The sequence below is a fragment of the Myxocyprinus asiaticus genome, chromosome 2 (assembly GCF_019703515.2).
Source record: "Myxocyprinus asiaticus isolate MX2 ecotype Aquarium Trade chromosome 2, UBuf_Myxa_2, whole genome shotgun sequence".
Lineage (NCBI taxonomy): Eukaryota > Metazoa > Chordata > Actinopteri > Cypriniformes > Catostomidae > Myxocyprinus > Myxocyprinus asiaticus.
Window position 1 is genome coordinate 12236510 of NC_059345.1, and position 26485 is coordinate 12262994.

A 26485-nucleotide genomic window follows, 5' to 3' on the forward strand; every position below is an offset into this window, starting at 1 on the left:
TAGCTGCCTCTATAACCTAAATTGAAATGCCAAAATTATTCCATAAGTCTTAACAGAAATTATCACAATGGGATGACGGTGTTGACATGTTGAAGCTGTGACCGCAGAGACTTAAACATTATTTGTTTGAAATATATAAAAACATAATTACCAGATCATGTGTCCTACTGTTGCATCCACCATGAGCAGGAAGTGGGAAAAGGGTACTCATAGGATTATTAAAAAATCTGACAGAGTTGACGCAAAGTGAGGGCAGGGCACAACTTTGATAGGCAGTTTTTTTTTTTTTTTTTTTTTTTTTTAAGGAAAATATAGCTGAAATGTTACTTTATGTATTGTTTGATATCTTACAGATTCCTACCTTTCATTTGACATTTACATTTATGAATTTATTGCATTTTTAAACACTTTGTTTAGCAGTTTAACATTGTGACCTCTTGCTGAGGACAGGTTAAGTAACATGTGCTTCCAAGTATAGAGCATGCATTTAAACAAATTATAATTAAATTATTTAAAAATAGAAGTAATAAATGCCCCGAGTATACACACATTTCCTTTAGATTTAACCTTTTCAGTATTTTTATTATTATTAATTTCTTGATTTTCAACATAAAGAGGACTTTTGTATGTAGGACATGTTTTGTCCCTTATCTCAAGAATCAGTCTACAATAAGGACTGACTGTCTTCAAGAGGATAATAGTGTGACGAGGAGGAGGGCATGGCCGGGCCGTGATGGAGCCGTCTCCTCCTTGCCCGTCCATACTTGTTACAATGGTGCCGAAACCCGGGAGGGAGGAGGGACGCGCTGTTGTGGAGTCCTCGCCACTGTCCTCTGCCAGGGGAGCAGCCACGGCCGTCTGCCTGGGGACAGAGGGGTCGTTGCCGGCAACCAAGAGCCAGAGGAACCGCGTCTGTCTGCCGAGAAGGGAGCGGTTCCATTTGCCGGGGAGGAGTGATTGAGGACTAGGCGAAGGTGCGTCCGGGAGCTGGCGAGCAAGTTATTCTCTCTCTCTCCTCTCTCTCTCTGTGTCTCCAGTCACCCTTTCCCTCTCCCCACACCTCCCCTCATCTCTCCCCCAGGTTCACAGGTGGTGGGGTGGACCACTGGCTGACAGAGCGGCCGGAAGGGCAGCATCTCCCCTCCAGAGATGGGGGGGGACTTAGTCAGACCGGTGGCACCCCAGCCTGAATCGGGCAGGGGAGGAGTGTGACGAGGAGGAGGGCATGGCCGGGCCGTGATGGAGCACAGCCAGCACTGAATCGGCTGATCAGCGGGAGAGCGAGATAAGGGGGAGCCAGAGACGCCAGTTCGGGAGAGAGACAGACACACGCGGCCGCCCTGCATGTGGGCTTTTATCATTAATCTTTGTTTACTGTTCAGCCAGTTCCCAACTCCTCCTTGCCCATCCTTTACCTGTTACAAATAGTAATATCAACAGCACTGTCACTACACAAGACTATACAGTAGTGCACTGTTACTGTAGTCTATAATTAGTATAGTTGCTTTCTGATACGTGACTGCAATGAAAGATTTCCATTGTGAGTCATCTTTCAGAATTTTTTTTAGTGTGCAAGCTGTGTCAGACTGCCCCTAAATGTCAACCCAAATAAAGAATGTGAAGATAAATAAGTGAAATTACTTGGGTGAGCTCATAACAGGACATTCTGACTTCAACATTCCAGTCTCAGCATAGTACATACTGTCATTTTTTAATTCTTCTTCAAACCGTAGATGATGTGAATATGTATGTGAAATAGCTAGCATGGAGGAGTTCTTGTCTGATGTAATGAAGAACAAAAGAGGCAAAAAATTCTTCCTTTAGTCAGTAGACAACTTCCTACGTTCAAGTTATCAGTGTGTTCAACCCTTAACGAGAAACAATGAACTATGTATTTAGTAAAATATCAGTCTATTTGGCAGTGAGCATTAAAATAAATATAACTTACAAAAATGACCAAAAATGGCAGCTGCCATCAGACAGTAACTGAAATGGAGCCTTAAGGCCCGGGTATACTTAGTTTTTCTGGGTTCCAGATCGGATTATGCCCAGTCGACCGTGTTGCCTTTCAAAGTTTACTTTTTTGACCATGAGCGAATACGAACTCGTAAGCATGCACACTATGACTGCTTTGTGATACTCTTTTAGTACAGTCAATGGCTGGCACACCGTACAGACAAGGACTGTGCACACGTCGAGAAAATCTGGGCCACGCGCGGACAGTCCATGCAGACTATGCCAGTTTTGGAGTTTGTAGTTATTTACATGATCTGCTTCCATATTATTTGAACTTTAATAAAGCTATGACGCATTAAATAGAACAGCAATTAATATGTAACGCTGGCGTGTTTCCTTTAAAGAGCTCCGGCTCCACTTATTCCACAACGAGAGTGCTTCTGTATTTACTTATTTTGTATTTTTGTATAATTCCCTCATACTTTGTGATCTACATCACCTGAAGCTGTTTGGAAAGTTCAGAGTGCATCTGGACTGTGTGTAATTCTTCCTAATTTTTCCAAACTGGTCTCAGAAGTACCATGCACAGTATGTGCATCCATTTCATTATGTTAATGTAGTTATGAAGTAACTTGTACTCTGAAATATGAAATTATGACACCGATACCAGTACAAGTATTTACCAAAGTCCCTTTCAAGGCAATTCAGTCCACACGGCGGCCATCTTTGAAGCGCTCCTGGGCAGCTATTTTCTATGGATACAAGTGGTATAAAAGTACAGCTCAAACCTAATTGAATGGGGAAAGAACAAAATCTCCAAAACGTTTGGTCAAGATTATGATCAAAGAACATATTTCAAATAAGCAGTTATATCTGACAACAGTGGTGTCATAAATGGTTTCTTTAGCTCAGATCATGCTAAAAACGTTACTTTTCAGGCTGATCCAGCTAACGCGCATGCGCGTTCTCTAGAGCTGGGCGATAAATCGAATACCTAATTTCATGATCCTTCAGGGCTGTATAATTAATCAAAATAACATCAAAATGGAGATATGATCATATATGATTATTTAACTGCCAAAGGATGCGATTAAAGACAGATAAACATGGTCTGTGTGCACTTTAGAATGAACCGGCGACGCGCTGATCTGTGTGAACGTATGGGGTCTAGTGTTTATAGTGCAGTTCACCTGCATTGTGAAGTACAGCAGGTCCAAGCATTCGCACAATTCCAAACATTAGTAACCGCTATAAAGTTACTGTACAAATTTACGATATTTGCAATTTCAGAGCAAAAACATAATTATTGAGATATATATTGAATATCATCAATCAAGATATAATTTCTGAAGCCATATCGCCCAGGCCTAGCGTTCTCTAGTTGACTGACAGACGATGTCTGTCCGACGCTTCAATTTCTTCCATTAATTTTATACAAGTGGTCCATCTTGGGCTAAACAGTCATTGGTATTAACCCCCCAGCAGGGCCGTTTCAAGCTATAAGTGGCTGCTTTGGGCCCCCGAGCCACCAGGGGGCGCCGCAAAACTAGGTCTGTTTTTTTATTTATTTATTTAAATTCAATGTATTGTTGTTTATAGCCATTTATTGTTCATTTTTATAGTAATTTATTGGTCATTTATCATTATTTTGTTGTTAATTCTTTTTTTTTTTTTTTTTTTGCCAAAATGTGGTGGAAGGGGGAGGGGGCACAGAGGTCAAAGTGAGGGGGCACGACCCCCCAGTAGCGGCGACGCTGAATGTGTCCCAGATAAATCAGTGAAAAATAGGTGAAATGAACTTGAACTAACATCAAGCAAATAAAAAAGGTATATAATATAATAATAAAACTACTTACATCAGGCTCTCTTTGATATTAGTGCATTTTCTGAGCCATGCGTCATGATCTAATCTCTTGTCACTAAAGATATTACATTTAATGCAACATACTCGTTAGGTCTCGTTGTAACCTACGCGCTGCTCTGCCTCTGAGATGCATCAGCAAGAGAACGCCGATTATCTGTAGGGCGCACTTGACCCTGCAGCTGTCAGATAAATGAAATTGTTTCACACTAGGGGCTGTTTACACCGAACGCCTTTTTGCGTCAGTCTGCGCTGTGTTCCCAATTGTTTTTCTATGTAAACATGCGCTAGATGGACGCCTTTGGCCGCATAGTTCAGCGTCTCGCGCAGGAGTGTCGCGTTTTAAAAGGTTAAAAAGAACGTCAACTTTAAAAACGCGTCTCCAGACACCTGCGTTCCGTTCTATTCGTTGAATCTTTTGTTTAAGCGTTCGATTCAACGTTCAACAATCGAATCGAATGATCTTAACTTAATCGACAGATAACGTCTGTCTTGTGCATTACATACCGACTTCTCGCATTTCAACAGAACGAACAAAGGAACAGAATTCGCACTCGCGCGAAATAGTCATACTTCAGCTTGACATTGAAACGTAATAACAGAGAGGAACATGACATTATGAACAAAGAGGTACAGTGTTGGCAGCGTAAAACAGGCACTTACCCAAAATATTATGTTAAATCCAAATATGAAATATTTGATGCAGCAACTGACATCTTGACCCTTGTAATGCTTTCCTGACATCATTGACTCGACATAAGTTCTCCAACGCAAACTGTCGGGTCACATAAAACGCGAAGCAGGTTCAGTTTGATTATTCCGCTCTTGACATCGATGACAAACTGCCCCGGCAATGTTATTATCCACATGAAGGAAACATAATGTTGACAGACTGCAGTGGCGCAACTAAGTATTATCAGCGCCTAAATATTGTACAGTTATGACTGTCATTTATAAACAAATCTGCTGACCTATCTCCAAATAACAGCCCCTTTCTCTTCGCAATTAGTTCATACCGTTTTATCCCTACTTGACGTGGCTAGTTTGATTGACAGCACTCGTAACCAATCAGATGCTGAGCGTCTGTCTTCCCCACAAGGACTCTCCGCCCCTTACGTGAACGCGCGTTAATAAGTCAGCGCATCCTTCTCCCACACAGCTAAAGAGAATGGTGACTAGCTGAATGAGGTATAGTCTACCATCTCCTTTTGTGTTTCACTGAAGAATGAAAGTCGTGGGGTAATTTTCGTTAAGCAGGGTTAGGGTTAAGCCTACACAATAAAGCAAGACACCTTGATTTCAAACTTTGAACTGTGTTTTTTATTGATTTTAACCATTTTAAATTCAAATGAAACTGGAAAAAAAATAAAAAATAAGTGCAATTAAAATGTGTGTTGTTCAACTTTTTGAAAGTCGGCTTTACAACAGTTGTAAAGGGTAACATCTCTTTGGCAAAGAACCTACTTCATCTGTGCATTCTCTACCGGTCTGGTATTTTGTTGTCTGGGAAAATACATCATATGTGTAAATAAATTCACGATATACATTTGTGCTCAAAAGTTTGCATACCCTGGCAGAAATTGTGAAATTTTGGCATTGATTTTGAAAATAGGACTGATCATGCATAAAAACTGTCTTTTATTTAATGATAGTGATCATATGAAGCCATTTATTATCACATAGTTGTTTGGCTCCTTTTTAAATCATAATGATAACAGAAATCACCCAAATGGCCTTGATCAAAAGTTTACATACCCTTGAATGTTTGTCCTTGTTACAGACACACAAGGTGACACACACAGGTTTAAATGGCAATTAAAGGTTAATTTCCCACACCAAGTTTAGTTTTATAATGAAATAAATTAATATGGTGGCACAATTATATTTTTGTCTACAAAACTAATTTCAAATATTTAAGCATACGCCTTCATCATGAGAAACATTTCAGTCAAGTGTTTCAAAACTTTTGACCAGTAGTGTGTGTGTGTGTGTGTGTGTGTGTGTGTGTGTGTGTATATATATACCGATCAGCCACAACATTAAGGATTTTCACACACAACAGTCTCTAGAATTTACTCAGAATGGTGCCAGAAACATAGATGAGAGAGGTCAACGGAGAATGGCCAGACTGGTTCGAACTGACAAAGTCTACGGCAACTCAGATAACCACTCTGTACAACTGTTGTGAGAAGAATAGCTTCTCAGAATGGAGGGTTGGTCCATATGACCTGAAAAAATATGCTTTGTCATAAAAATTAATTTATTACTTTTTATACTTCACACACAGTCTTGGGGGTCCAAAGGGGTATTTTCTATTTAATATTTATTATTTGTGTTATTTTTATTTTTTTCACATGACAACAAAACTGGGACTAACATGTTGATAACACCAAATTACTTTGGTTTGGTGGAAAAAAGTTTTTCATATACTAAATATTGATTAATAATATTATTTAATATTATTTAAATATATTGGCAACATTTCTTTTTTCAAGTATTTCAGCTTTTTCAAGAAACTTTTTAAAAAATATAAATTTTACTGTCTCTGTATGGTTACTCCACATGATATCTTTTACTTTAAGCCCCAGAAAAATATAAAAAATGACTCCAAACTCTGTATTCAAGTAAACTGAGTGTCACATCATTGGCCTAAGTGTTATTTTGTATAGGCTATATGCAGTGCTTTTCAGTGGGTGTCTGGCTGGCATACACATCGCTCTGCTGTGATATCCTTTAGCTCCTTTATAATAATGTCAGCAGTGTCACTGCTGTACATTACAATGAGAGACGACAGCCCTTGTGGAATGCAGCTTGATCTAGAAAATAGAAAATAATTTAAGTTTACTTTCTGTCATACCAGTGTATCCAAAACTGTGACTCACATTTGTCATTTGTACTGTAACTTTAAAAAGCTGTAGAGAAGGAGAATTAATGTACTGTACAGTACCTTTGAAGTAAATTGTTTTCTCTGTGTTTTTTGTCCTGTGTCTGAACAGTCATGGATGACAAAAACATTTCTTTCATACAGATACCTCTAAAAATATAATATAGGAAAAGACACAAACATTATTTGTCTGTGTCACACAAACAATAAATGCACATAATATTTGTGTTCATCATTGTGATGCATTACTAACCAGGGATGTGTGTCATTCAGAATTGAATTGAGAATGTTTTAAAATTTCAATTCAATTACTAAGTTTTAATAAAGGTCGCAAACAGGAAGCACAATTTGAATTTAGACCTAAGTAGAACTAAAATGGAATGAAACTGAAATAAATTTATACAATTAAAATAATACATTTCATTTTTCAGTATGAATTATATAAAAAAAAAAACATGCTATCAAACATACAAAGTATGTTATATATTAGATGATATTTCAAATTCAACCTATACATTTTTTTATTTATACAGGGAAGACTGAGGCTATAGTTGTCGCACATGGAAGTTGTCATAATTAAATCACACTGGCATATATTTTATTAACTGGTTTAACCCTTGGATGGTCTTAACGATCAAATTAAATTTACCTTTTTTTCCCCTTCAATTTCAAAAGTTTGTAATAAAGGCTCTGTGTGCTATATCTCCCTACTTTTAGTCTTAGATCATTCCCCTATATGGCAGCAAACACTAGGAAAAAGTTTTTCGTTTTTTCTCTATCACCTTCTATCACAATATACAGATCTGAAAGGCATGAGGTGCTCAACGTGTTTTGTGACTTTTTTAGGTCTTTTTAAGGAAGCCCCACCCTTCCCTCATGTTTTGTGGATTATCTTGGCCTCTGAATGGACTACAAAGTTGATCTTGGTGTCATTTGAAAACTAAGAACCTTAGCTTTGCAAAGATATGATATGCATAATGTAACATTTCATCATCAATAGTCAGGAACACATTCAAATGATTTGTTTATAATACATTTTTTTTGTGATTTTTTTTTTTTTTTTTTTTCTGGACATTTGACACTTAAAAGTGGACTATTTACCCAGACAAGCTGAGAGACAAATAAAACTAGACTCATTTTGTATAAAAACAACCTAAGGTAAGAGCTGATATAGAGTTTAAGGCTTACAGAAGCAGTGATCGGAGTAGACATGAGAATTTTGTGTTTGTTTTTTATTCCCTTTTTTATTCACATTTCACTTTGAAATACTTTTTATGATTATTCGCACAAAATAATCAAATAACATATGAATAATGTGGTGGACATTTTGTGCTGCCATATGGCTAAATTAAAATGCCATTGCTTTGATGGCTACGCTGATTGTTTTGACTTTGGAAGTTTGGAAATATCAGTCTAATAGGTAGGGGGAAATGTATTGTACATTAACTTGTAAAACTAGTAAAAATTAACTAGTAAAAATTAATCATTTTTTTATTTACATTTGGTCGCAAAACTTGCGTTGGACTACAATTCTTCTGTTGTGTGACTATTTGAATTTTGTTGATTTGTAATTCAAGAAATTCCTCTACCTGTCATTCCAATTACAATGTCAAATTGCACTAACCCTTGTATTAACACAGACAAGTCATACCTACAAATGCTGATGTTGAAATTGGATGGCTGTAGAATCCATTGCCTTAACTTGCTCTTATGAAGGTTGATGTGATGTACATGCAGTTTGCATGCAGCATTAGCCACACGTCTCACATGCCTCAACTGTATTCTCTGTTTCTGATAATCTGAGCTGAACATACAGCGGTGCCTCTGCCTGTGCTCAGAACTCTCTCCTGTAGCCCTGTGGTGCAGTTCCATTGATTTGGCCCTGTAGACGACCAGGAGTGGCTGGCTGACAGAGCTTCCATCCAGGCAGTAGAGGCTCTGCGTGAGGGCCTCATGGAGAACCAAGCTACCGCTCTCATCCCCAAACTGAAGCTGGAAGCCCAATACATCTGAATGACGGGAGTGCTGGTTTATTGCAGATGTCACATCAAAAACATCATAGCCTGATGGAGGCAGCTGGTCCAGGCTCAGAAACTGTTCCACAAGAGGGCCGCTTATGCTCAGGTTGTCTGTTCCTGGTGAAAGGCTGTGCACTGTGACTGTCACACTCAGTGGCTTGGGATGAAGAGTCTTCCTCAACAGGACCAGCTCTGCAACCCTCATGGAGGGGCTCAGCTGAGACATGTTGAACCAGATCCATCCTGGAGTGCTGTACTGTAAGTCTTGTTAGAAAAAGAAAACTTTTTTAGGGTTTTAAGTCTTCTTGTAAGTTTATTTTTATGTATTCCTTCAGATTTTAGAACTTAGAAAGTTTTAAACTTCCAGGAAAGTGTAAACAGTGGTGTCTTAGGCTCATTATTAATGGTGGGGCACAAACAATCATTAAAAACAACATGCAAGGGGGTTGCGTTAACCGAAAATTCATTTCTATTTTTGAAACACTGAAGGATAATTCCAAATGCTGTCTGTCATTTTGACAGATAAAAAAAAAAAAATAATAATTTTAACTAAGTGCATCAGTTTTGACTTCACTCTCTCTCACACACACTAAAAGCATACTCAAAAGGGAGTCAAAAATATATATACTGTAGGCCTATCCACTGTCATGTATACGCCATTATAATGGTTGCTATGCCCCTGAATGAAGCCCTAGTACTTATAAAATGAAAACAATTACGATGGATAAAAAGAGACCAATAGAAATTTTACAACTCAGTCTGTCAGAGTGACTTATAAAGATTTTTGTTTAGCGCAATATCTGGAACATGATGCCACACACAAACAACCCTAGTCATTTATTCTCAGCACAAGATACCTCTGAAATGTGCACATCCAGGTCAAAAAGCTGTGACCGTGAAAGCAAACCAGATATAGGCAAATTGTCAAAGGTTGTGTATAACTAGCATGAACAGCAATACAAAACTACTCAAAACAAAAGACTCTCAATATTTTGCAGTTATTGAAACTAATACAAACCAATGCATCAACAAAACCTCAACCAGCAACACATTAAAATAAAATTTGCATTTAAATCTTACCAATGAAGTTCACTACGCAGGTCTGCACTGAAGAGCGGTAACTTCTGTGGACCATGTCAGCTTGACACTCACTAGCCACTTTATTAGGTACACCTCTACATCTACTTATTCATGCGATTATCTAATCAGCCAGTCGTGTGGCAGCACGCTGGATGGTTTTGTTTTTTGCACCATTTTCTTTACACTCAAGAGACTGTTGTGCGTGAAAATCCCAGGAGATCAGCAGCTACAGAAATACTCAAACCAACCCATCTGGCAGCAACAATCAAGCCACAGTCTAAATCACTGAGATCACATTTTTTCCCCCATTCTGATGGTTGATGTGAACATTAACTGAAGCCCCTGACCTGTATCTGCATGATTTTATACATTACACTGCTGCCACACGATTGGCTGATTAGATAATCACATAAATAAGTAGATGTACAAGTGTTCCTAACAAGGTGGCCGGTGAATGTTTGATCAAAGCTTTTGAATGACTAAAGAGGCAAAGGCAAACATGGCCCTCAGGCTATCATTGAATGCTCTGCACAATCGCATTACGTGGTGGGGCGTATATGTAGAGATGCCACTGAGTGTAAAAGTAAAACTAATTTCAGTGTATGTAGGGTTCAAAAGTCCAAGACTGCATTGAGAATTTAACTTTTATTTTTTATTTTAAAACTGAAATTTAACAAAGTTACATTTTAACATTTTAAATAATGAAAAATCATGAAATATTTAAAATTCTCTCCACATTCTACATGCAATATTTAAGATTTAGGACATTGACTATGTTATAGGAATGTTCCTGGTTCAATACAAGCATATGTGTCATAATATTGATTACAATAAAAAATTATTTTGAATCATCCTACTTTTATGCAAAAAAAAAAAAAAAAAGAAAAAGAAAGACAACAAAAAGAAGCAAAAATCATGGTTACAGTAAGACACTTACAATGAAGTAAATGGGGCTAGGTGTAAATTTGATGTAAAAGTTATAAAATTGCATACTATCCTTATGTGTAATTATAAAAAATATTACAACTTAGTTGCCATGACGACAAAATGCCTGTAAACCCTGTTAGTGATTTTATTGCACTTAAATTATGTAGAACAGAGATTTTATCACACAAAAATCATGTTAGCATGTGTAACTATTTTCAGTGGTAATCAACATGACGCTACAAATGCTGTTGATTGAACTGAACTTGTACAAAACCATGGAGCATTCTTTTAACTCCTTTGTACTAAAGGTCAGATTTCCTTGCTTGTATACACAAGAAATATTCTCTTAGGAACATTTTGAAATCATGATGGGATAATATGGATAATTTTTCACTTAAATTGTTACACTAATATAATTTGTAAAGATACATTTTGCATTAAATTAAAAAACAAAAACAAATTCAAAATAGAAGCATTTTCATTAGCAGTGTTAGAACTTTGGAACCCACTTTTACAGTAAAGGTAAAACTCTAGACAAATAAAGGGCAATATTAGTTGGCAATGATTATAAATTGTTGGTAAATGACAATACATTTTATTTTAACATTTAATTCAGTTTTATATAAGAAAAAAGATATGTTTTTACCTTCAGTGCTCCGGAAACTCTGCACAAGAGTTCCATCAGCAGCACTCAAGTCTTTTGCCTGTGTGTCCAAGGACTGATAAACCTGCTTCATATAGGGGTGTGGCTTTACTTGCTGAGGTTGTGACAGTTTATTAATGTGTAGCATCTCCAGAATAGCTTTGCTCAGGTCTTTGTCCTCCAGTTCCTCACCCAGATTGTCCACTGACATCAGGCCATGAATCCCACCTAATCCTAAAAGACCAATGAAGTAGCATAAAAATGATGTTAAAACCCTCATTCTGCAAAAATGAAAGATTCACTTGAGAAGCTGAGCCTTGATTCTACCACAGAACAAGTTCAGAAAACAGTAGGGACAGTATAATCCTGCTCACTAATTAGTGGGTGGGGAGAATTCACAGCCCATGCAACCAACAGCCAAACATTGAAAAAAAAAGGCAATTACGGCTCTCCCACAGAAAACCTCTGGAATGTCACACTCCATTTGACAGGCATTGTGTTGGTTTTCCTGGCAGAGTTGCTAAGTGAACAGGCTTGTTTTGGTTTAAGGCTTGAGTACCTTTCATGTATTTTAATCAAGGGCTCTTTTCAACTTGTTGCTCTCTCTCTCTCCATGTAAGCATATAGTGCTCTTTGCATCTATGTTCATTAACTTTTGCATTCTTGGCACAAACAAAAGTATCAAGTGCAATCCCTTGGTTATAACCTTGAGGATAGTTATGAAATGTAGTTGTAGGTTCAAATTTGAGCAATAGATGTCAGTATTGTTTAATTCACATAGGCTGGTAGATTCAAAAACATTATAATGGCTGTTGGATATAGAACAAACTGTTCTGATTTTATGGCAGAAAATACAATATATTTGTATAGACCAACAACAATAATAATAATAAAAATACATTTAATGTAATGTTAGCAAACCCTAGCCATGAAAGATGTAGATAGAAAAATTCGGTTTAGAGTTCTTTGCACATGAAATAAATAAATCTTGCATTTTTTTAGGCAAAATGGCACATGCAAAAAAAGACCAAATAGTTTCCCTAAAAATGTATGTCCACATATGTGGACACTGGGACAAAGTTGTGAAATTTTAAACAATACCAAGCTATAGAAAGTCAAAAATGTTTTAATCAAATTGTTTATTATGTTTCCAGGAGTGTTGGTTATTCATTTTTGAGACATTACAGATATTACAGCTACCTTTCTGTAAAGCTGCTTTGGAACAATGTGTATTGGGAAAAGCACAAATAAAATAAAAAAACTACAAATAACAATTATTGACTTTTCTGTTATACTGTTTTTTTTTTTTTTTTTTTTTTTACTTTGGCAACAAAATCTCAATGTTCCTACCTTGTACAGTCAAACAAACAAGTGATAGCCAGTGCTGAATCATTTTACCAATCAGAAATTAGCATAATTAATTCTAATTCAAAGTAATGTTCAGCAACGTCCAATCACTGCCAGTCATGTTAAAATTAAATTATACATTATACATTCTGAATCTATGTACTGATTACCATTGTCCCATATCTGCCAAACACGTTGAGTGGTCCAAACATCATCTGCAGCCTAAAACTGATCTTTTGAATGGATGTTAGGAGTGAATGCACTTAGCTGCATAGGACAGCTATAGGATGCTTCCTTGCTCACTAATTAGAAAATGACTTAACCTCCAGTGTGCTGTCTGTCTCCTCTGGTCTCAGAAAAGTTTGAAATGCACCTTATTTTCATCCTGACTCCATATAAAGTCTCAAAAGCAAAATTTTCCAGCTTTTGGATGCATCCATTGATTCTCAATGTGATAATGTACAGTGAATATAGGATATTTTAAAGAAAATGAGCATATAGTCCACATATGTGGTCATTTCGCATTCCGTGCTGTTTAGCGATAAATCGATGAAAATGTTAAAATGGCATTTCGGATAAAACTAGAGACTCTGCTCTTTTGGCTCAAACAGGTTTTAATGTAAAAACATAATGAGATTTCTAACCAGATGTAGATTTGTTGCCGTTTCTCCCAAAGACAGCTGAGATCGGCGCCATGTTGTTTTGTCACATGACACGTTCGTCGAAAGTTTAACACTTTGATGACAGCCTAGAGTCTCCTGAACTGAGATCAGTCAGTTTTTAATGAAATGAAATGATGTATAGCCTATAGTGAAGCCAAAATGTAATGTCCACGCATGTGGACACAGTGTCTCAGTAGGATAAACTAACATGAACAATTTTTTATTATTAAATAACATTAACAAATATTAATAAATGCTGTAAAAAATATATTGTTCATTGTTAGTTCATGATACCTAATGCATTAGCTAATGTTTACAGATGGAACCTCATTGTAGAGTGTTACCAATATACCATTCAAAACATTTTAGATCATCAATTAGTTGATGAGATGGTACAACATATGACACTGCAAGATATGTTTGATTTGATGTGTATATGTTTCAATTCAGATGAAGATAGTGTTTGAGAGAGGGTATTTTTATAAATCTATTTTATTTTATTTTTTTATTCAAATCTGTAACTACCATAAATTGGCAATTATCGGAATTCTATGTGCTTCGTCAAATGTCCTCTCAAGATCATAGTGGATGTGGCTCAAACACTATTCCCATATCATGATCCTATATGAATCCCACACTTTCCGAAAGCTGTTGGACTCCTCACCTCCTCATTCTTTTCACACTCCGTCACTCTTATCTGTTATTAGATCACTGTGTCTGTCAGTACCATGCAAAGAATGATCAGAACATAATGTCTCTTCCTAAATCTTTTTTTGCTAATGGATTTAAACATTATAATTAACCAGTACTGTTGAAAAGCTTCTTAGTTTGCTCTGTTATGAGCAGAGAGGGGTCCCTTCTGCCTTGAGGCAAATCCAGGAGTCAGAGTTATGTCTTTCATATTCTTTGTTAAATCACCCTGTTGGGATCACCTCTTTGGACTTTATTGTTGTTGAATAGAAAATACAAAGAGAAAACAGTTGAGGTCTGAGGTGGGAAAATATGATTTCTGGACGGTTCAGCTGTAGCCATTTCAAATGTAATGATAAAAACATAATCACAAAGCCTTCCCGAAACAAACTTGATGATGATTCTCTTAGTAGTTGTTGATACTCAAAAAGTCAATGCAAGATTTCAGTCTGGACTTTGCCAGGAACTGAACAGCCAATATTTGGAGGAAGTTATCTGAAGTGAAGATAACAAGCAATTGAAGTGGCTTTCTTCAATTGTAAATTTGTAACACACAGTTTTTGGCTGTTTAAATGAATATAATCTGTTGACTTTGAATAGATGCTGTTAAGATTCTCCACATGAAGTCATTGGCTTTTCCTACAAGCTTCAATCAATCTGTTTTTTAAGAAGGGTTTTAGGAGGGATTAGTTTAGTTCTTATTTATTCAAAACTGTGCAGTCATGGTAACTTGACTGAGAGAGAACTGAGATAGCAGATACAGTGTTGTTTCTAGACTTTTTTTTTTTTTTTTTTTTCAAAGAGGCCCATTTGTCTTTTAACACTCACTATAACAATAAACACAAATTAATGGTGTTGGAAAACTTGGGTTTCATTTTAAAATTATTACATTCCATTCTGAACCTTTGCCTCCATGTTTCTCATAGACTGTAGCCTAACACATAGACCTAACAGACAGACATAACATCCAAATGTAAAAGATGTAGTAGATGAAGTGTAATACAACTGAAACGCAAAAAGTCACCATCCCTCTTATCAGTGAAGAGGGCCTGGTCCCACTTAGTTCTTGAAAATAATGTCATGCAGCGAAAGGAACGGAGGAGAAACCTTTAGATAATTGTCTCTGTGTACATGTGTAGTCTGTGAGGGGGTCCAATTAAACAAACTGCTGTGAGTTTGAATGTAGCTCCATTCATTTTGCTCTGAATTACCTGGCATGAAGTTAGTGAAGTTGAACGTGCCTGTTTTGTATGTTTTCATGCCTTTGTGATTTCATTATGTCTTTTTCCACAGTTGGCAGAATGTTTTAGTTAAGAATTTTGGAGACTACACTTGGTTGATAGATTAACAATGATTGTAAGGTCAAAGGTTAGTGCAGAAGACACTTATGGTTGTTGTGTGACAGAATGTAATAGTTAAAGGTTGGACATTGTTAGGTTGACTTGGTGTTAATAAATAATAAGTTGCAGGAGGACACAAAATTAGCATGATTCATTGAGACAATTTGGTTAGTTAACATGTCAGTGAATTATTTTACACTATTTATTGTTTAATTTAGTGACTTTATAAAAATAAAAATGTGTATATATATATATATATATATATATATATATATATATATATATATATATATATAAACAGATCAGGTTGGGGATTAGGGTTTTACAAAACTACATTTATTTATTTATTCTGATATATTATGTATTATTTTATAATAAATAAATAAATACAGTAAGCTTTTCCATCATTATCAGGTCCAAGTCATATATATATATATATATATATTTATACAGTATATACAGTGACAAGAAAAAGTATGTGAACTCTTTGGAATTGGCTGGCTTTCTGCATTAATTGATCATAAAATGTGATCTCATCTTTATCAGTCACAACTATAGACAAACACAATGTGCTTAAGCTAACAACACACAGAAACCTTTCATGTCTTTATTGAACACATCCCATCAAACATTCACAGTGCTTTGGAAAAAGTAAGTGAACCCTTGGATTTAATAACTAGTCAATCTTCATTTGGCAGCAATGACCCCAACCAAGTGTTTCCGGTATCTGCGGATTAGACCTGCACAATGTTCAGAAGGAATTTTGGACTATTCTTCCTTAAAGAACTGCTTCAGCTCAGCTATATTCTTAGGATATCTTGTGTGAACGGCTCTCTTGAGGTAATTTCACAGCATCTCTACTGGGTCTATCTGGGCTCTCACTGGGCCACTCCAAAATGTGAATTTTTTGAAGCCATTCTGCAGTGTATTTACTTAGATGTTTAGGGTCATTGTCCTGCTGCATCATGCAACTTCTACTGAGCTTCAGCTGGCGCACAGCCACCCTGACATTATCCTGTAGGATATCTTAATAAACTTGGGAATTTATATTCCCTCTGATGGCAAGCAGTCCAGGCCCCGAAGCAGTTCCAAATCATGATGCTCTCTCCACCGTACTTCACTTATGGGATGATGTTTTCATGTTGGTATGTGGTGCTATTTTACGCCATACATAGTGCAGCATGTTCTTCCCAAGCAATTCAACCTTAGTTTCATCAGTCCACAGAATCTTTTTCCAGTAACATTGTGGAGTGTCAAGGTGCGCAGCAATGTTTTTGAATGCCTGTTTTTCGTATAATAGACTCATGAACAGAGATTGTAACTACTTCCAATGATTCCTTCAAGTCTTTAGCTGTCACACTTGAGTTCTTTTTTACCTTTGCTGTGTGGTCTTTGAGTGAACTTGGCTGGACAGACACTTCTAGGGAGAGTAGCCACAGTACTTAATCGTCTCCATTTATTGTCAATTTGTCTAACTGTGGACAGATGAATATCTAAGTTCTTCGAGATAACTTTGTAACCCTTTTCAGCTCTGTGCAAAGCAACAATTCTTGATTGTAAGTCTTCTGAGGTCTTTTTGCGAGTCATTGTCCACGTCAGCAGATGCTTATTGTGAATTGCAAACTCAAAATGTTTGGGTGTTTTTTATAAGTCAAAGTAGCTCTAATCCACAACTCCAATCTTGTTTCATTAATTGGATGCAGGTTTGCCAACTCCTTGCCCTAATTAGCTTTTGTTGATGTCATTAGCCTAGGGGTTCACATGCTTTTTCCAACATACACTGTGAATGTTTGAATGATGTATTCAATATGTACAAGAACAATACAATAATTTGTGTGCTATTAGTTAAAACAAATTGTGTTTGTTCCTTATCTCAACTTAGATGAAGATCAAACCAGATTTAAAACAAATTTTTACATAAATGCAGGTAATTCCAAAGGGTTCAAATACTTTTTCTTGCCTATGTATATCTATAGGTATATGGAAACTCCTTCAAAACTTTGAAAAGCATCCCAGGTGGCACCTCCTAAAGTAGTTTGAGAGAATGCCAAAGTGTGCAGAGCTGTCATCTAGGGTGGCTACTTTAAAACATCTAAAATATAAGATAGTAAGAATGAGATATAATAATACATTTTGGTCACTACATAATTCCTATACTATGCTATTTGTCAACAACCCAATTTGAGACTCTAAGAAAATTATTTCACAGATCTTTGTGAACAAACATGCTATCTTCATGTGTCATCTGGACACCTCTTTGATGGAAGTCACCCTCAATCTGTCATTATCTAATGGTGAAGGTGTTGTCAGAGTGTAGAGTGTTTTTCTTTCATCTCACTCTGTTTTTGTTTACTTCTCTCTTTTCTGATTGCCTCTGCATTTTTTGCTTCCTTTGTCAGACGACTTTCCATCCTCACTCCTCCCTTAAAGCCTCCAGAGCAGGACAATCCCACCTCTCCGCTCTGAGTTTTCACACAACACCCTCCTCCTTCCCTTCTCCCATCACTGTGCAGGGGTGTGGATTGCCATCGGTGCTCAGGACAGACTCTTGTCAATTAGACAGTTGCTGTGGAAAGCAGTGGTGTGTTTTGAGTCAGTAGGGAGGAAGAAGGAACACAAACAGTTGTGGAGTGATTTCAGGTAAGGACATATAAGATTAACTGCATGTGTACTCTATTTGTGTGAGTATGTGTTTAGTAGTGTATAACAATGCCACTGGCTAAATCTTCGATGTTTAAACCCATGGGACCAGTCTGAAAGATGAAAAGTGAATTACCATATTTAAAATGTTGAGCCAAGAATAACAATGTTAACTATTAGTTTAGATAATACTTCAACTGAAAAACATATTAAAGGTTATCAATTAAAACTGTCCAGTGTATGGCCTTGTATAAGCCAAATTTCTCTTGTGTATATTTGTACCAAATGTAAGGGTGAATTCAGGACAATTGGGCAATTTTTTGTCATGGGTGCTGCAGTTTATCTGAATTTGCCCTGTTTGTTTTTGGCTGTAGTCCATAAGCATATTTCGACCCACTTTATATTAGGTGTCTTTAACTACTATGTACATAACCATTTGATACAATTTACTTATTATGTACATATGTGGTGTTCCATTGTACTTACATTCAAATTACCTGCATTTAATTACATCTGTAGTTACACTGATACCCTTATCCCTAAGCCTAACCCTACCCCCCTGACCCCATACCCTAACTGACTCCTAAACCTACCCGTACTTCAACCTCAATAGCAGCAAATGTGAGAATTTTTTAGAACAACGTGTAGTTACACAATAAATACATTGTATTGTACATATTTTAGTGTAAGTACATAGTGATTAAAGGCATCAAATACAAAGTTAGACCACATATTTGATATCACTGAATGAATTTTATTCAAGAATTTTCTTGAGAAAACAAACATTTTCAACATGCTTTAAAGACTCTGTATTAACCAGTTATTTTCAAACTGATTTCTCCCTGATGATAGTCTCTCTGAAATAGAGAATTTCTAATCTGTTGTCAACCCATTGGTCCATTCAATTTGTTGTACATTTGAAACCCTAAAATAATTTGAATCATTTACTTACTAAACAGTGTTTATGAATTAGACTTAATTAATGTTATGAATATCTGACCAAGAACAGTTTCAAGGCTTATGTTTTTAGGCTACTATGAGAACTATTCTGCTCATGAACAAATTCTCAGTTGCTCTTGGAGTGGCTATTGATTTATTATGCTTAAAGTCATGTTTTAAGCATGTCGCATTAAACATGTCAAACGTATGAATTATACCACCGCACAACCTCAGCTAAGATTTTAATTAGCTTAGAATAAAAGTCACCCCAACTGATAACCAAACTCTCTTTTTGCATCTGGGAGTCCTCAGCACTTACAAACACTGAGGAAGGTCATTCTGGTATGCTGCCAAATGGGGGCCAGAGCTATTGAGAGATATTATGAAAGGGGCCTCCCCCTTTCGCTCTGCTCATCTTTGCTTTGGAAATAGTTGGCTGCTCGTTACCCTGTCATTAGCAAGATGAGAAGCAGTGCACAGCGCTGTGAGGAAAGGCAGCAGATTTCTGCTGGCTCCAGCCAGAGTCTCCAGTCAGTCCCAGCTGTATAGAATGCCCACTTATAAAAGAGAGGAATGCAAGATTTTTTTCCCGTGTGACCCAGAAATTGCATGCTCCAATGAGTGCACTGGAAGAAAATGATAGTTTGCTTTGCCTTACCTTTTAAGAAGGACAGTTAATTAATACCATGGTGGTATTGAAGCCTTTTCACTGTAATGGAACTTAATATGATCATAACTTGTAAATAAAAAATAAATAAATACTGTAACTGCATAGTGGCCACATTTTAACAAGTGCAACTGAAAGGTGGATAGTTACCTCCCTGAGTAGAGGTTTAAGGTCATAAAGGTACAGTGGGGTCCAAAAGTTTGATATAACAGTGGAAATCTGGGATTCAATATCTAATTTAAACCTGCATATTTAATTATTAGAAATGTAATACGAAGAAATGTTGTGACAAAAGAATACTTCACTTATTCGATGTCACAAATTTAATAAGCAGATTTCTGACATTGACCATGTTAACTACTTTGCACAAAAGTCAATTACACAAGATGGTCTTTGGACAGCCTTATCTCATGACAATTACGAAACTATGGCAACAGTTCTGTAAAATAATATTACGAGGTTCATTAGACTTACCTCGAGGTTAAATATCCACTTTGTGGCACTAAAAGTGAGTTCAGTGTTCTTCTAATCAGATAAGGTTTTTAAGATTGATGCTCTATCGAATTTTAAATAAACAGAACCTACCCTAATCCTTAAACCTAACCCTAACCTATAGTGTCATAAAAAGCAAATGTGACATTAAAAACATAATTGCTAAAGCAACCATATCATTTTGTGGTGCTTCTGTAACACTTTCAGATCACTTGTCAACTCACTTGCATTTCAGGATTCGTACCCACGGTCCTTTGCATTGCAAACTCTATTTGAACATTGAGGGGTTGCAGTGTGAAGCATTTACCCATGTTTCCATTGATCATGGTATCAATAATGGTGGTGGTGCGGGGGGGGGGGGGGGGGGTATTGTACTTGCTTGTTATGATTATTGGGGGAGGGGTTACCTCCCCATCCCCCTGGAATGTACGCCAAAGTTTGAGCTACCACGCAATTTGATCTGGCTCAAACAAGCCTGTAAATGTAGTTGTTATGAAAAGCAAAATGTTCAAATGTATCGCCTTACAAGTCATGCACTATCATATCAATTTAGATGAAATAAGACAACATTATTTGAGGAACAGGGTGAAAAGTAAAAGTTTATGAACTGATAATGTGCCGTTTTACTCGTGATTTGTGTGAAAGAGAATAAAAGTCAGTGTTGTATCGCCTCTGGTGTTCATTTCACCAGGAATCTGCCGCGATACGTTCAACGAGCCTTGTAAAAATCATTTTGCAAAAATCTAGGTATAGTTATGGGATTCTATGAGAACATTCTCAAATCATCATGAATCCTCACGTTTTGCACAAACTTGTGGAGTCCATACTAGCTCAAGTGTATGCTGTCATTAAAGCAAAAGGGGAACATACCAAAATACTAAGAAATTCTTATATTCATGTACATTTTTCCATTCAACTTCTCATTTAACTTGTTATGCATTTGTAATGGAAATTATCATTTGTAATGATTAAAATAGAAAAATGCAAAATAGAACCATTTTCAGTGGTCTCAGACTGTTAAGTTTGACAGAATATATATATATTTTTTACTCTTCTTTATGAAGTATAGATTGTGCCAGTGCTCATTTTGTTTTTTGTTTTTTCACACTTGGGCTTGGCACATTTTGATGACAGTGAAACTGCCCCTACATGTTTGAATGGAACCAGAGGAGAGTTTAGAAAGTGTGCAGTGGAGTGAGGGCCACCCACCCAGTCTGCCTTGGGGTTTCCTGGCTGGAGCCTCTTAATCACCTCTATATCTACACCAAAACATTAGTATATTAATCTTGGCTGAACTTGAAACATTTCTTCCCATGCCCCCAGCCATCACCATAATGAGCAAGCAATGCTACTAAAACAATGTCCAATAAGTACAAATAAACCTCTATGAAATGCTCTCATAACATCCACATATTATAGCCATTCTCAGTCAGCTTGTTTTAATTGAGTTCTGATCGCTTGTGACTTATATGATTGTTGTATATAATGGCCTGTGACTTTTGTAGTTTTAAATGTCACTGTTTTTAACTCTGTTTTTTTTTTTTTTTTTGCAAGATCATATGTGGAACAGGTCACACTCAGATTTTAGAGAATATATTGCTAAAAGATTATGAAAAGGTAACAAGATACAAGTACTGTATCATGAAAAGATGATGAGTTTAAACATGTTTCACAATTTCCACTGAAATGTAATAGAATTAATGGAATTTAGAAATAGAATAGAATCTTACATAAATATATGTATTTAAGGTGCTTTACATCTAATGGAATCTAATAGAATTTCAATAGAGCGCAACAGTTCTTGCTCACTTTTCAGACATCTTGGTTCCAAAAGTATTTTTCAAATAAATTTTTTCCCCCATAGGAATTTCATGAACAAAAATCAACCAGCTCTGAGGTGAATTATAACGTTACAACCTTTTATTTGAAGCAAAAATATATGAAAATCAGACAAAAAGACAAAAGTGCAAGACTGTGTACTTAACGTCTTTAATGAGGGAAAGAACTACAGTCCCATGAAGCACTGTGAATGATGTAATCAAATTAAAATCAATGGAACAATAGAAACAGCTGATTTAAATTTGTTGTTGATTATTAGTAATAAACAATATATTTAAATGTTGTTGCTAAATATTCCAATATACAGTATGCAAATATATACTGTAAGAATTTTGAGAGTGTAGGGGAGACTTGATTACGTCATTACGTCAAGGGATTGAACTCTTTTGTTTGCAGCAAGTGGATCATTTCCCTTCAGGATCGTGGTTAGTGTAGTTCTTTGCCAGAAATGTTGCTATTACATATGAATTAAAAAAATAAATAAAGATGAAATAATGTGAACTGATGGCTTCAGCAGAAGCATATACCATCAATTAACAACCTCAGAGCTCAAAGTAGGTCTTTACGTTTACATTTATGCATTTGGCAGATGCTTTTATCCAAAGCGACTTACAGTGTACTTATTACAGGGACAATCCCCCTTGAGCAACCTGGAGTTAAGTGCCTTGCTCAAGGACACAATGGTGGTGGCTGTGGGGATCGAACCTGATTACCAGGTCTGTGCTTTAGCCCACTACACCGCCACTCGCCACCACCACTCTTTAAAGGTTTATGAGTAATCGTTACAAATCTATTCCCCTATGGGGGACATGAATGTCATTTTTACTTTCAGAATCAGACTTTATACTGAGCCAGTGCTCTATTCTGTAACTTTTCTTTCCAAAAAAAGTATAGTGCTTTAGTCATTGTAAACAAAAATTGAGACTATAGAATAAATGGTGTTCCCTGGTAGTTTTTCATTATATGAAAACAATGGCCGTACAAACAAATCCTTTATTCTTAAATTAGGAAATTGTGGCTTACCGACTTGTCAAATAGGAGCTGCGTTTGTAAAATATCTGTTGTGTTCTGGTGTCCCACATCTGAGCCTAACAGCTGTTCTGGGGAGATGCTGGTGGCATTGTTCAGATGTTTTCCTACATGGATGTAAGATAACACTTCAGTCTATATAGAAGTGTGTGTATATACAATATATATATATATATATATATATACACTACTGGTCAAAAGTTTTGAAACACTCATTCTTTATTATAATTTTTTTTTTCTTCACACTTAGAATAAAAGTCATCAAAACTATGGAATAACATAAATGGAACTATGGGAATTATGTTGTGACTAAACAAAATCCAAAATAAATCAAAACTGTGTTATATTTTAGCATCTTCAAAGTAGTCACCCTTTGCCTAGAATTTGCAGACATGTACTCGACATTTTCTCAACCAAATTCTTGAGGTATCACCCTGGGATGCTTTTTAAACAGTATCGAAGGAGTTCCCATCTATGTTGGGCACTTTTTGGCTGCTTTTCTTATATTGTGTTGTACTGTTCCTTTATAAGTTCTCAAATCTTTCTTCATCTCTTACATGCTTATTCGCTGTAGCCTATACTAGTCAAGTCTCATTTTGTGTTTACCTTAACCCATGAAGGATCCCTTCAACACTAGTCTGTTGAACTTGCTCCAGACCTACAGAGAACATCCCAAACAGGGGTGAACCATAATCATAGACTGTACAACATGTAGAATCATGCCCTGAGAACATTGTTGACAGTTTCTACACTGTGAGATCACACTATGAGTGAAGAGTTGAGAATGTACTGGTGGTTTTGCTGTGGTGGGCACACAAAATCAAATCCCTCAAAGGCATCTAAGAAGTCATTTATCAGAGAATAGCAAAACATCTGTTTTACAACTATTTGAAAAGTATCCAATATTAGGATAGTACATTTTTATCCTTGTAAATACATAATGGTAGTTGTTAAAAGTTGGCCTGACTAGGTTCTTTTAAGCCATTCAGTAATTTAAAGACTTTCCTCATCAAAAGATAATTTTTTTTATTTTTTATCTTCTCACGCATTCAGATCAAACACTATCATGATCAAACACTATAAAATTTAATCAGTCCATTCATGAGCAAGAATTGTGGTCAATTCTTAAACGATAACTAACTCAACAGTATTTGTTTTATTACACAGTTTTTGTTATCGGCTATACAGCTACTTAAATTTTAACGGTGTAATTTCTGCTCCACTTAAAGGTTATAAACGGTTAAGCACATGTAGATTTTTGCCCATTTCCCTGATTTCGCTCTACATGTAAACACCTTTACTGCCGTTATTACTGGCTGAACCAATGTGCGCAAGTGTTGTGCGAATGACTGTTTTATGTAAATGTGGGTTCCTTGCCTTGTCAGATTTATTTAAATAAGCTGATTTTTGGTTGTTATTAGCATATTGCTGTGCATTTAAACTCACTCACTGTTGCTGTGTCAGACGTCAGACCATGCAACAAACAGAGCAATATACGTTTAGCACCATAGAGACACTATGTTTACAGTTTTCAAAAAAATCAACCTGCGAATGGCTTACTTCTGCATTAAGCTAGGATAGTAGAAAGTATTTTAACATTGAAAAAGTTAGGATGGTTTAAGTCTTCAGGGCTTTGGAAAGAGTTATATATTGCAGGCTTAGGCAGTAATGTTTACTTGACTTGTAACCACTGGATTGACAGAGCATGTGGTCAGGGGTGGGCTACACTGAAGTGAAAGGGTCCCCCAGTAGTAATCTGCCCAGAGCAGAACAAGGAATCTTGCCTTTTTTGAAGAATAACCTGTGAAGTGCATTTGTAATCCTTTGACTGTTAAAGACATCCTGAGCCTGCAGTGTTATTAAATCTCAGCTTACATGTGGTCTTAAGACATCCTCTTCTTATCTTTACATCACAACAGTTGAGTTAACTAACATCTTTAAGACACTATTCCAGGGGGAAGTGACCAAATTAAATACACAAATTAAATCTTTCTTCCTCGAGAACATTTGGCTTCTATAATAGCCATTATAGAGCATGGCAATAAACAAACTAAGAATCCTGTTGCCAAATCAAGCAGTCTGCTCTCTTTTTGAATCCTTTGTGACCATTTTCTCTTTAGGCAAGGTATGTCCAGACCACATTTTTGCCATGTTAGACTATCACCTCCATGTCTTTCAAAGGGATAGTTTACCCCAAAATGAAAATTTTCTTATAATTTACTCACACTCATGCTATCCCAGATATGTATGACTTTCTTTCTTCTGCTGAACAAAAACAAAGATTTTTAGAAGAATATTTCAGCTCTGTAGGTCCATACAATGCAAGCAAATGGTGGCCAGAAATTTACAGCCCCAAAAAGCACATAAAGGCAGCATAAAAGTAATCCATACCACTCCAGTGGTTAAATCCATATCTTCAGAAGTGCTATGATAGGTGTGGGTGAGGAAAAATATCAATATTTAAGTCCTTTTTTACTATAAATTCTCCTCCCTGCTAAGTAGGTGGTGATATGCATTAATAATGCAAATCTTTAAAAACAAAAGAAGAGTGGGAAAGTGACAGAGAAAGAGATTTGTAGTAAAAAAAAGACTTACCCACACCTATCTTATAGCTTCTAAAGACATGGATTAAACCACTGGAGTTGTATGGAATACTTTTATGCTGCCTTCATATGCTTTTTAGAGCTTCAAAGTTCTGGCCACCATTCACTTGCATTTTATGGACCTACAGATCTGAGATATTCTTCTAAAAATCTTAGTGTGTGTTCTGCAGAAGAAAGAAAGTCATACACATATTGGATGGCATGAGGATGAGTAAATAATGAGATAATTTTCATTTTGCGGTGAACGATCCCTTTAAGTCAGGGTAATGAGTAAGGCTACTCTGATGTTGATCTCCACTGCATATTGAAACTGTTTTACTGGACTGATTCTAGACAGATTAGTTATCATAGCACACTTGTGATACAGACCTGTATCTGTTTTCAGCAAGTATAATCAAATCAGTCCTGACAACGAAGGGGCCAACGAAGCAAGTGTCTGAGAATTTGTACGTGTACTGTATATCTCATCTTTACAAGTTTAGAACTATTTATAGAAACTGTTTGTCAGGGACAATGAAGATCTTCACTTTCTACACAAGTAACGTGGACTGCAAAAGCTTGCCGGTTATTTGTTTTAGAGTAATAGAATAAGAATAAAAGAGTAATGGTTTTTATTTTTATTTTATTTTTATTTTTAACTGTGTATGATGCATTTTTGTGTGTAATAGTACTCCTTTATTAGTAATGCCTTTAGTTATTTAATTGTTAAAGCCACTATCAGGTAGAATTAGAGCCGCACATTAATCAAATAAATATTCAAGATAACAATTGCAGCTGCAACTAACTAATCGTGAAAAGTGTCAATTCTATTCCTGTTGCCTCCAAAAATTTTAACAGTGTATTTTTTTTTTTTTAGCTGCAGTTGAGC

At 36.3% G+C, this 26485-nt stretch overlaps 3 protein-coding genes across 5 annotated transcripts in view; 1 reads left to right on the plus strand and 2 right to left on the minus strand.

The window, feature by feature from the left end:
• Window positions 1-4847, minus strand: part of LOC127455956 (tetraspanin-5-like) — a 30991-nt gene extending 26144 nt beyond the window's left edge. The window contains exon 1 of one of the 2 annotated variants that reach the window (XM_051724183.1): window positions 4481-4847. In XM_051724183.1, the coding sequence (XP_051580143.1) occupies window positions 4481-4564 (84 nt within the window). In that variant the 5' untranslated portion in view covers window positions 4565-4847. The remainder of the gene's footprint in view (window positions 1-4480) is intronic. The other variant, XM_051724173.1, reaches the window with a different exon arrangement.
• A 294-nt stretch (window positions 4848-5141) lies between these two features.
• LOC127410152 (bone morphogenetic protein 2-like) lies at window positions 5142-11685 on the minus strand. The gene is made up of 4 exons (XM_051645243.1): window positions 11373-11685; window positions 8353-8983; window positions 6765-6851; window positions 5142-6633 (listed from the first exon to the last, which is right to left on the minus strand). Exons 1-4 carry the CDS (start codon window positions 11647-11649, stop codon window positions 6504-6506), a joined length of 1125 nt encoding a protein of 374 aa, XP_051501203.1. The 5' UTR covers window positions 11650-11685; the 3' UTR covers window positions 5142-6503.
• Window positions 11686-17913: 6228 nt separating this feature from the next.
• LOC127412858 (FRAS1-related extracellular matrix protein 1-like) overlaps window positions 17914-26485 on the plus strand; it is a 58316-nt gene continuing 49744 nt past the window's right edge. For both annotated transcript variants that reach the window (XM_051649540.1, XM_051649543.1), the window contains exon 1: window positions 17914-18048. The gene's annotated coding sequence lies outside the window, so the exon portion shown is untranslated. The remainder of the gene's footprint in view (window positions 18049-26485) is intronic.

Coding starts and splice junctions, on each gene's coding strand:
- LOC127410152 (XM_051645243.1), bottom strand. CDS start 11,649: ATGAGGGTTTTAACATCATTTTTATGCTACTTCATTGGTCTTTTAGGA. Junction 8,984..11,372: donor GAGTTTCCGGAGCACTGAAG/GTAAAAACATAT, acceptor TTTTCTAACAAG/ACTTACAGTACAGCACTCCA. Junction 6,852..8,352: donor TTCAACATCAGCATTTGTAG/GTATGACTTGTC, acceptor TTATATTTTTAG/AGGTATCTGTATGAAAGAAA.